Source organism: Sabethes cyaneus, chromosome 1 (assembly GCF_943734655.1).
Source record: "Sabethes cyaneus chromosome 1, idSabCyanKW18_F2, whole genome shotgun sequence".
Lineage (NCBI taxonomy): Eukaryota > Metazoa > Arthropoda > Insecta > Diptera > Culicidae > Sabethes > Sabethes cyaneus.
The window spans coordinates 142,782,910-142,795,065 of record NC_071353.1 but is presented as its reverse complement, the minus strand read 5'-3'; the positions used below and the strand labels follow the sequence as shown (position 1 = coordinate 142,795,065).

Sequence of the window (12,156 nt, the reverse complement as noted above, 5' to 3'; positions counted from 1 at the left end):
TGAAAAAAATGTAAATCTTTGGAGCGACGAATGCAGAAAAACGAGGCGTTGGTAAATGCCTGAAACCTCGATTATGTAAATGTAGAATTGGTTTACTTAGAAACGAAGTTGCTTCGACAAAAGTTTGATATGGACTGAACTCACGACTAAAATAAACTTAAATAGTATTTAAGTATTTATAGTATTTAAGTCGTGGACTGAACTTACGATGTCAATGTGAATGAAGAACGCGATAGTCCAGGATCATCAGCGCTTCCTTCACAACCAGAACGTCACGAGTCTCAGGGACAAATGTTGATGAGGCGCAGTGAACGCACGCTTCCTGGTAAGTTTTTGGATTACTTCGTTGGGTACGGAGCAATTTCTGGCAGTGACTTTCCCACAGATATCCCACAAAGCTTCGACGAAATTTCTGGACGTAATGATTGTGAAGACTGGCTGCAGACAGTGCAGAGCGAATTTGAATCTCTTAGGGCGAATGACGTGTCCGGCTGGAGTGAAACTACTTAAATCGAAATGGGTATTTCGTTTAAAGGAGGACGAGAATGGTCGAGCAGTGCGCTACAAAGCACGGTTAGTAGCAAAGGGCTACTTACATAAGCCAGGAGCAGATTTCCAGGAGACCTACGCGCCGGTTGCTAGATTGGCCACTATCCGGGTTGTGCTAGCGGTTAGAGTTCACCATCAGTTTCATTTTCATTAAATGGATGTGCGCACAGCTTTCTTGCACGGTCAACTCTAGGAAACAATCTACATGGAGATCCCGGACGGTGTGTCGAAAAAGCCTGGACAAGTTTGGAAACTGAACAAGTCGCTGTACGGATTAAAACAATCTGCACGTTGTTGGAATGAGCGATTCAACGAAGAACTTTTAAAGTTGGGGTTCTCCAGGCCCAAGAATGATTATTGTCTGTACACAAAATTGGACGGCAACGATGAACTCTTCCTAATCATTTATGTCGATGATCTGTTGATTGCGGGTCGTAACTTGATCTCCGTCAAGAGTTTGAAGAGTAAGTTGACCGAGATTTTTGAAATGTCTGACTGGCGAACTGCGTCATTTCTTAGGAATCAAAGTCGATTACAATTATGAGACCGGTATTATGCAGCTATCGCAAAAGGCAAGCATTGATCGACTGATGAGAAACTTTCAGATGAGTGACTGCAATCCTGTTGAAACCCCGATGGAAAAGGCTTGCCACTGGATCAGTCAGGATCGAATACAGCGGAACCATACCGTGAACTGCTGGGATCTTTGGTGTATCTCATGCTGTGCGTAAGACCTGATCTTTGTTTTCCATCAGTTGGATATCTTGAACGATTCGAGCAGAACCCTACAGAATCTTCAAGGTACTAGGGATCTAGTATTGCAATATACAAGGAGTAACATTAGTAAGCCATTAGTCGGATATGCAGATGCAGATCGGGCATCCGATGTAAACGATCGAAAATCGATTAGCGGATATCTGTTTAAGATCTTCGAATGTACCGTGGATTGGAGTAGTAAGAAGCAATCAACTGTAGCCACATCATCAAGTGAGGCTGAGTATGTGGCACTAAGCATGGCATCATCAGGATCAATCTGGTTTCAAGACATCCTGAAAGATTTGTATATTGCAAGCTCACCGGTTACTATTTATGATGATAATCCGGCTTTTTACGAGCCATAATGGCGAACGTGTTCGTAATATTTGAACAGCATTTTTGACATTTCTCTGATACATCGCACGTTTTCTTTCCGCGCGTTCACGGTAAAACTAAAGGAATGTACGGAAAGAAAACGTGCGATGTTTAAGAGAAATGTCAACAATGCTGTTCAAATATTACGAACGCGTTCGCCATTATGGCTCGTAAAAAGCTGGATAGAGGTTCCAAATATATGGCGAAGAACATGGAATCTAAACGAACATGGCATATCGATATAAAACATCATTTCATTCGTGATAATGTTGCTTCAGGACTATTGAAAATAGAGCCAATAAACACCGAGGACCAAATAGCAGACATCTTTACGAAGGCACTGGATTACAATCGTTGCAAGATTCTTCGTACCAGTCTAGGATTAACCGAGGGGGTGTAATCAAGTAGTCAACAAACATAAGTTTGTTAATTTTTCATAACAGTTAGTTACACATTTGCTCTCGGTCAATACAGACAAGTTTCATTAGTTCTCCTGTTTTATTCCTGAACTGTCCATTAACAATATTCAGAATCACTAGATTTCGACTGTAAGGCTCAAGCTTCTGGACGCATTAAAGAAGGAAGATGATATCCAGCTTTTTACGAACCCTAATGGCGGACGTGTTCGTAATATTTGACATTTCCCTAATACATCGCACGTTTTCTTTCCGCACATTCCTTTAGTTTTACCGTGAACGCGCGTAAAGAAAACGTGCGATGTATTAGAGAAATGTCAAAAATGCTGTTCAAATATTACGAACACGTCCGCCATTATGGCTCGTAAAAAGCTGGATATATACAGTGGACCCCCGTTCGTTTGAACAATTCCTCATGCAAACTAACGGGGTTAGTTTTTAATTTGAACAACTGGTAACCCTTAATATGCTGGAACTTGTGTGAACTGGCTGCCCTGCTCTTTGTTATTATTTTGGTGGTTTGATTCAGCAGGCAGTTGCAAGCAGCGAATATTCATTCTCCGATCGGATTTCTACCATAATCGTTGGGAAAACGCAATGTGAAACAGATTAACGCTAGATCAGCACAAACAAATCGTGTTTATGAGCATTGTCTGCATAAGCAAATGATGTCATATTGAGTATGACGTTTGAACCATTTTTAATTTGCACGTCGTGCAAACCAACGGGGTTCAAATTAAAAAGTGTTCAGATTAAAAACGGTCAAACGAACGGGGGTCCACGGTAGAGCTTTCTGACAGCTCAAGCACCCACACTAGCGAACACGAAATACGCATGTATTTACATGATATTTGCCTCATTTTGGGAAAGAGCTGATCGAGCTGATGCCTGTTTGCCTCATTTTCAAGCACCAGCACACATAAATGGAAAGGTCTATGAAGTATTCCACACACCTAAATTTTATCGCCGAGTACAGTAAAACAAATTACCGAGATCCCAACAGCTGAGATCTCGGCAATAATCTCGGTAAAACATCAAATTACCGAGATCTCAGAAATCCTACAACTGTCAAACTTTACCGAGAATCTCGGTTTTTATTTTGCTGAGATACTCGGTAATCGATTCTGAATTGTCAATTGTCAAATTTAACGAGAATTTCGGAAAAACACTAAAATAATATTCCGTACTTCGGTAAACTTATTCCAGAAAAATTTATTTTGTAAATGAGAAATATTTTAAATAAAATTACACAGTAGAAAATACATTTAAGCATTATTTTAAATTTGCCTAAAGCTGCTTCGTGTATCCAAATGTCAAAAATGCTGTTCAAATATTACGAACACGTCCGCCATTATGGCTCGTAAAAAGCTGGATAAACTTTAATCCACTCGTATAGGTTTTTAGTTCGGACAAGGACAACAGCACTGGAAATTTGCAAGAATGTGCTTAATGTTATAAATATTAAAGGAAATAGTAATAAAAAATTAATTATCATATCTCGGAAAACATAACGATAGTCTTGTTCTCCCAAACAGTGTAATAGTTTTGTGAAATTCGAGGTTTATCTATCAGGGAATATTTTAATTTCCTTCACTGATATTGAACGAGCACTTATTACTTTAGAAAATTTTGTTTCCGTGGATCTCTGTAAAACGTTCTTGGAGCACCGAGGTTCGGCACTTTATTCTACTGAATTCGGAGTTTTGAAGTTTAACAGATTTTTTCGGCAAATAGTTTTGCGGAATCTCGGTAAACATGTGTCGTTTCCGTAATCTTAGTAAAAATATATTCAGGATTACGGTAAAAGTATAAGTGTTTACCGATATCACGGGAAAATAGACAAGTTTTTAAGCAGTTCGGTGTTTTGCTTTACCGAGATTACATTCTACATTTAAGTGTGCACCACGCACACATATAAAGATTTTTTGACATTAGCTGGGGCCCCCGCTAAGGCTGTTTGCAGTAGGAATAATATCAACAACAGCAAATTTCAAACTCCCGGATCCTCCCCTCTCACTCCTACATAAACGAGCCGCATCTAATGTCATTCTCGTTAGTGACGAAACCGCAAATTACTTCATAGACTCTATAGATCATTCATAACTCTCAGATCATAACAGTCTTGGTAAAGAAACTGACTAAAGAAATGACATTGGAAACTGATACTCCGGTTCGTCGAACTCAAATGCGCATTGATTACGATGAAAACTTTTGAATCTTTTGCTCGAAAACTTGCGGAGTAGGGTAACCAACGTATTTTGGACCCCATCAGCAGCTGTACATAATTTGGACACTTACAGCAAAATCAAATGAAAGTGTCCAAATTATGTACAGCTGCTGAAGGGGTCCAAAATAGGTTGGTTACCCTATCAGTCGATGAACACGGGAGAAAATATTTACTGCAAGCAAACGGCAACAAATATCATCGTATCATCACGAAATCGATCCGTGCTGCCTAACGAAGGCATCAGGCAATCAAATTTGTAGCGTTCAGTTCATAAAATCGCTTAAATGTTGAGCTCGAAAAAAATATTGTTAGAACTTTTTCTAGCAACTTTGAACAGAGTCACGCACAACAATCATCGTTGAGCAAATTAGATTTAATGATGACAGGAGGCCGCGAGTGACTGAGCTCCAATGTCATTTCTTTAGTCAGTTTCCTTAATGCTAATATTCATATTAATTTAAATAGTCTTTCATTGTGACCAAGACGCAACATTAATCATAATACCAATCATTTGTTTTAGAGATGTTCATAATTTAACTTGTTCACAGTTTTTATCGTTTTTATTTCAAGTTACATTGGACGTTTTGAAAAGTGACGAGAAGATTTTCAAAATCATCTTCTGTCGTCGCTCGCTATAGCCTACAATCTTAAATGATTCTACCTGTAAATAGTGTAAATAGGTCGAATTTAGTTAAAGCTAGGTTGAAACTACTCAAAATGCCCTTAAGGTGTACAAACTCATATTTTGAGTAGTCTTTCGACCAAAAAATTGTTAGTAGAAACTTAAAAGTGCGTTATTTGTCATAAAGAATAATTCAATTATCGGTAGCAAGTAGCCAAAATTGATTGAAATGTTTACCCAAAGTTTGAGTTTGTACAACTTTAAGGGCATTTTGACTAGTTTCAATTAGCTTTGACTAAATCCGACCTATTCGTGTAGAATCATTTAAGAGTGTATGACATTTTTGTCTTTGTTTCCTTGCTTTTATGTGTTTGTTATTTTATCATTTTTTATATTTAGTAAAAAATATTGCACAAAATTGATAATAATTTCTTACACGTTAATAATTGTGGCATGCGGTAACGTGCAGTTCTAACACGAACTAAACTAAGAATACCAATATTATATCAAAAGAAGAAATTTTATTGGTTGATAATTGCAACCTGGTTTTTTCAAAGTGCATACTCCTTGGCAAAATCGCAAAATGCCTATTAATACTCGTGAACTGATGGAGGCCGTGGGTGTGCTGACGGATCGGGAAAACGTGCGGGTCGCGGTACGGAGTAGCGCCAAAGGTGCTGCAATTTGTGGTGCTACCTGCTTTGTTGGTGGCCTTCTGGCCGGTCCCGTTGGTCTGGCCGTGGGCGGTACGCTTGGAGCGGTCGGTGCCGGTATGATGAGTCGCGGCAAATTCCGTCCAGTTAGCGAAATTATTCTAGTGGAAATGAGCGATCGGGAACGGGAGCGGCTCAAGGGTCACATAGTGGCTGCCTTGGCGGAGTTCCATCCCACCGATATGGCAGTGCTACTGCCGCTAATGATGGGCAGTGTTGGTGCCCAGCAGGCCATACTAAGGACGGTTGTTTCGTTCATCACGAACGAGATGCGCATGCAAATTGTTGACTGACATCGTTCAAATGGTGGATTAACGCAAAGGTGCACGAGGCTTAGGGTGCTTTTAGGGGACACCTACAACGAACTGAAATCGTTATATACAATGACACTAAAATAAATTAAGATGAATGTATTTCATAACCATGAAATAAAATTGCACTATGGGTTTTATAAAATGAAAAAAAAAAAAAGGAACTGAATTAGCGAAATAATCGAAGACTTTATTGATAATTCGTAAAATAGGTCATACACATATTGCTGAATGCGTAAGCGTACAGTTGATTCTCCTTCACTTGGTAGGAACGCTAAGAGCAGCTGCTTCCGGCGCGGTTCCCGCCTGATTACGGTTGAGATCGTCCGGTTTCATGGCCGGGAATAGCAAAACCTCCTTGATGTTGTTGTTGTCCGTTAAGAACATTGTCAATCGATCGATTCCCAAGCCCCATCCACCGGTAGGAGGCAGACCGTACTCCAGCGCCGTGCAGAAGTTTTCATCGACAAGCTGAGCCTCGTCGTCCCCGGCCGCCTTATCGGCAGCCTGTTGTTCGAATCGTTCCCGTTGAACTGCCGGATCGTTCAATTCCGTATAAGCGTTGCAAATTTCCTTCTTCATAACGAACAACTCAAATCGTTCGGTTAAACCAGATGCCGACCGGTGATACTTAGCCAACGGTGACATGATTTGTGGATGATCACAAATGAAGGTAGGGTTGATGCAATTCTCTTCGAGAAAATCACCGACCAATTTGTCCAGCAAACGGGCCGTCGTTCGAGGTGGTGGACATTCCACCTCGTGCTTGGTACATAAATCGCTCAAGAATTTATTCGCCTCTGGCGTGCCGAGTTTGTTCGCCTCTGGGAATTTAACCTTCAGAATCTCTTCCAGCGAACTGATCATCGAGATGCGTTTGAAGGGAGGAGTGAAATCGATTTCATATTCCTGCTCTTCCGGTCCCTTCGGATGGTATTTTATCTTGTAGCTACCATGAATGCTTTTAACCATTCCGGAAACCATTTTCTCCGTTAGGTCCATGACATCGTTGTAATCCGCATACGCCATGTAGAATTCGCACGTAGTAAACTCCGGATTATGTGTCAAATCAATACCCTCGTTACGAAATTGTCGACCAATTTCGTACACTCGATCTAAGCCACCGACGGTAAGCATTTTCAAGTACAGCTCCGGTGCAATTCTCAGAAACAGATCCATGTTCAGCTCGTTGTGATGTGTGACGAAGGGTTTGGCAGTCGCACCACCCGCAATCATGTTCATCATCGGCGTTTCTACCTCTAGGAAACCCAGCCCGTCCAGAAAATGTCGCACGTAGCTAATAATTTTAGCACGCACATAGAAAACGTCTCGCACTTGATGGTTCAAGATCAAATCCAAGTACCGCTGTCGGAAGCGTGTTTCCTTGTCCTTCAATCCGTAATGAAGGTGAGGTAGCATATGTAAACAGGGCGACAGTAGTTTCAATTTTTTCGGTATTACTGACAGTTCACCTTTCTTTGTCTTTCCCGGATATCCTTGAATACCTACGATATCACCACGCCGCAAACGGGCGGTATCCTCGATAAAGGCCTACAAAAAAAGCGTGAGCTCAGTCTCTATTAAATAAAAAAAAACGGGGCAGATCATCTTACAGCTTCGCTCTCATATAGCTTTGCGTTGGCCATAACCTGCAGCTTGACTCCCTCGCCGCGTAAATCGTAAAATATCAGTTTACCGCCAGACTCGCGGATGGCGTGAATCCTACCGGCAACGGAGAGAGCTTCCTGTTCCAGCATATCTCCATCCTTGAGCGCGCTGTACTTTTCGATGAAAGCCTCCAGCGAGCAGCTGACGTGGAACTTATGCGGATAAGGATGCATTTCGGGAGCCTTCTTCAGCTCGGCTACCGCAGCGCTACGCAGCTTGAAATACTCATTTGGAGAGATTTCCTCCTCGTTTATCTTGCTAACTTCAGCCTTTGGCGTTGCTCCCGACGCTGGGGTGGTACCCTTCGGCGCTTGGTTGCTTTCCTTTTCCTGTTTTTCCTTAGCCTTCTGTTCGGCCTTTAGACGCCGCTTTAATTCACTGAAAATAACGTTACACAGTCGATTAATTTCAACATTCCATCACAAAGCACAGAGAAAGTAACGCACGCTTTTTGCCGGGTCGATTTTAGTCGAATGTCAAACAAGTTACTCCCTGCTAGCCTCAGATTCAGCATTGCTGTTCTGTTTACCGGTTTGAACAAACAAATAACGCGTCCAAAATACGACATGGTTTGTTTGTCTGCCTCGAGAGTTCTTTTTTTCAATTATTCAACAATTATATGAACACGTGCAGTTTTATATTAAAACAACCGATATCCGGCAGCGTAGATTTTTTTACAGCACCTTCGCCCAATCCACATTCCACATCACCTTTAGGTGGAAAGGTTGAAAATTATAACCCTATGGCACAAACTATCAGGCACTTACTTTTTCGAAAGCTTTTCTCCAGTTACTTCCGACATCGCTTGGTTCGATTTTCTTTATTCTCTACCACAAATAAATACTGTACAGAAAACTCGTAGTCGTCGGAAAAAACGACATGCAGAGAAAACCGAAAATAACCTCGATGATGATTTTCTTTCTCAAAGGCTGTGCCAAGCTGACGCAACCCGAACCGCCCGAATTCGCATCAGTGAGGCCAAATTTTTCGAAAAAATTCTGCGATCACTCGACAACCTGCTTGAATTCCAGCTGCTCGAATTTGATGGTTGAAAAATACCATGAACCCCCGTTTAATCTGAACACTAATTTGATAGAAATACTCAGAGGTGAGAGATACGCGGAAGCAGCCATCTTGGGAGCCAATCGAGCAGCGAGAGTTGTCAAAAGGGAGCAAATCGAACAAGCATACTGTTTGCTTAAATGTTTGATTAACTAGTATTGAAATAGTTAAGAAATCTACTTAAGCTATTGTCACGCACCTTGAATATTATACCTGGACACAGTGTATATAAAGCTTTGCAATGCATTTTACACTGATTAAGTTGAAAGATATATCGCTCTATTGTGCAAAATTGATGTAAACCAAACAGAAGCGGATCATGCGACCCCCCGGCTCGTCGCCATTTTTCTGTGACTGAAACTGAAACGTCAAAAACACTGGGTGGGAAATCACCTTCATAGAAAATCAATGCGACGGCCATTGTTGTTTGGGGTACAATAGTGAGGGGTCCAACTTAATGGGGGTACTGTCAAACTCTGTAGACCAAGATAGCGATGTCGTGGAGGTGGGATCATGTTGAAAACAATCAAGTCACGCTGCTACAGCATTTTGCTCCGCAGCAAGTGCTGGCAGTTTTTGTACACTGATGCCAAATCGGTGGCTTTAGTTTCCGCGTATCTCTTACTGTGAGTATTTCTATTTGATAGCCCGTGCACGGGTTTTGCAGGATGCTGCATCATTTTTCTTCCGTGAAATTCGGAGATGGTTTATTGCATCGGTCTGTGAAGCCATATGTAAAAGATCTCAAACGCCTATTAATATAATTAGCAGTAATTTTAATTTTTTTGCAGTATTGCGCTAAAACTAACTGAATAGTTACGGGAACCACTCCTTCAGCCAAATCATGCATACTATCAAGGGCATAGTTTTTCGTTATGCGATAATACTGTAAGTTGTTTAAAACGCATCAAGAATATTTAAGTCCACAGTCTCTCGGTGTTGCTGTTCCTTGCTGAACAGCAAATAATCGATCTTCACACCAGTCACCCAGATAACACAAAATCGTAATAGAAAGGTCACATTAAATCGTTTTCATGTCAATTTCACATTGGAATTGTATAATGATTAGAGTATGTCAAATCGAAGTGAACAACAAGTTGTTTTGCAGTCGTGCGTGTCTTCATATACAATTCATGACTGTGAATTATAAAGCAAGATAGACAATTGCAATATTTGATTATATCTATATCATATATTCAGTAGTATTTAGTTGCGTGTTTTAAAAACTGCGCAACATAGAATTACAAAGAGTTGTCAAAATTTTCGCACGAATATCGCCTCCACTTTGGTACATATATGTTCTTATATGGCGTGAAATATAACTTTTTCGTTCAGATATGATTTCGTATATCTCAGTTGCAATCGAGATATACAAACCAAATGGTTTACTGGGCACCAGCTCTTGGAACGTTGGGGATAATTCTCTAAAGGATTTGTACGAAATTCTTCTCTATAGGAATACGACAAATCCGACAAAAAAATTTGGCGCCTGGTCCGAGTAAATTGAACACTTCACGGGTCGCCAAAATATCTCCACAGAACATTGCGACTACAGCTCTTAGTGTGTATTCTGTGATCCGAAAAACAAGGAAATTCCCTCTTCTAAAAGTTTAAGGTCATTGATCAAAGGAGTAAGTAATTTTTGGTAGCCATGTTTTTTCACACTAGACGAAGTACAAAATAGCACAGGAAATACAGTGCGTGGTGATGAATTCCATTTTCAGGAAAAAAAAGTTAGATATCTTGTTTACACCAGCACGTGAACTTAAGGCTTTACCAAGTTCCACGTCATCTTGATAGAGACTCATCCTGATACAGTTTGGGTACCTTCGGAAGAATTCCTTCCGTTGGTAAGTTTCCCCAGTCTTAAAGGAGCTGTATTCCGTAACGCAAAGTGTATTTGCTGCCAACTGTATGGATTCATCAATCATTTCCCGGGCGTCGGGGTTTCTGAATACTAATTTTAAAGTATCAATAATACTAATGTATGAAGCTGTCTCGTTAACCACTACAGCCTTCGGAATTGAGTTTATGTGCCGTATTTCTTCTCGACGGCCCAGCAACAGTTCTCTTGGAACTGGAATTGACCCTGCAAATTTTTCGAGATATTTGTAGCGCTTGTTGCAAGTGTTTACTTCATTAAAAAGTCCATTGACTTGAAAACTGTTGCGTAGTTCAAACAACTCATCTGATGAAATCGGAAGACTTTTGCTATTTAAAAAACGCAGTGTTTTTTGCTCTAAGTAATCGGCAACTTGCTCTACAACAGATTGGCAGAAATTGATTATTTCTTAAACCTTGGTCTGCGGCAAACTAACATCGGATGCCATACGGCATATCCCGATATTAATTGATTCCAAATTTTTTTCAGTCGAACCAGCCGTGGTTCGTGGTCATTATCTTCTGAATGTTCAAAATCAAGGTATTCGGTTTGCTCATTGATAACCGACTCAATAGCAGGTGAGCTGATTTTAGTGTTTGAATGCAGTGGATGTTTTTCTATAATATGCCTTTTGAGGGCGTAAAAGCTATTGCAGCGAAAATTGCAGTTCGGAAAAGTGCAGTCGAAATAGATTTTCGACGGGTCAAAATCATTATTTGTAATATGCCGGTGGACATGTCGGTAAAAACCGGAGATGTAATCAGGAACCTTTTCCTTACAAAAAAAACAGGTTATGGCGAAAACTGTCTAAAAGTGACAAAATTGACATAAAAAATATTTTACTTACGAAAAATTTCAACGATTCGTACGTCTCGCTTTTGTAACTCCTCGTAGACGCTATCCATTTTTTCACACGAATTACAACAGTCTATAAATTTTACACTTGCGATCACTGGTTCGCACTGTTTATTTTGATTGTTTTACACTACGACGGTTGAATTTTACTAAAAAATTTCACTGAAAATACGCTGACAAAACACTCGCGTGCGCACGGATTTGAAAAAGTAAATGGCTGTCACTACAAAGCTTTTGATGTTTTCAAGTTATCCGGTAAAATACATTACAGATTTCTGTAAATGACGAATTCTACCGAATTTACCGGTAAAATCAGGAATGCCAGTGTCGCTGCAGTGCGCGTGGTAAACATCACACATGCTCAGATAATGTATATACATTATATATGCATGTGTGTGCCTGAGATTAATCAAAAGGGAAATCTCATTGTTAAACTTTGACAACCAGTTTAAAATTTCAATTATGGCTGCCAAGTAATGTGATTGGAAACTTCGCGTGCTCCAAATTTCTGAAAAAAATCGGTTCAAAACGGCGCAGTTGTGGGATTCAATTCATCCGGACGAAAGAAAAAGAACGTTTAAAAACATTTCGCTGGCATGAAAACACAGGCATGAGCGCACTGATGATGACAGCACCAACCAGCGCACAGATAAATAATAATGAGCAACTTTGACAATGAAGCTCCCGATTCACAGACTTGATACAGTTTGCTAGCATCAT

The 12,156-nt window shown here is 40.4% G+C and overlaps 2 protein-coding genes across 3 annotated transcripts; one reads left to right on the top strand and one right to left on the bottom strand.

Moving 5' to 3' along the window:
- The first annotated feature begins 5,318 nt into the window (after positions 1-5,318).
- On the top strand, positions 5,319-6,123 carry LOC128742098 (protein C19orf12). The gene has a single exon (XM_053838352.1). It carries the CDS (start codon positions 5,529-5,531, stop codon positions 5,949-5,951), a length of 423 nt encoding a protein of 140 aa, XP_053694327.1. The 5' UTR covers positions 5,319-5,528; the 3' UTR covers positions 5,952-6,123.
- A 22-nt stretch (positions 6,124-6,145) lies between these two features.
- On the bottom strand, positions 6,146-8,558 carry LOC128741962 (lysine--tRNA ligase). Of its 2 annotated transcripts, none has more exons than XM_053838228.1 (3): positions 8,405-8,558; positions 7,583-8,015; positions 6,146-7,520 (listed from the first exon to the last, which is right to left on the bottom strand). In XM_053838228.1, the coding sequence occupies exons 1-3, from the start codon at positions 8,437-8,439 to the stop codon at positions 6,228-6,230; spliced, it is 1,761 nt and encodes a 586-aa protein (XP_053694203.1). In that variant the 5' UTR covers positions 8,440-8,558; the 3' UTR covers positions 6,146-6,227. The 2 variants fall into 2 exon arrangements, with proteins under 2 accessions (XP_053694203.1, XP_053694121.1); XM_053838146.1 differs by lacking the exon at positions 8,405-8,558 and adding an exon at positions 8,084-8,377.
- Positions 8,559-12,156: the final 3,598 nt, after the last annotated feature.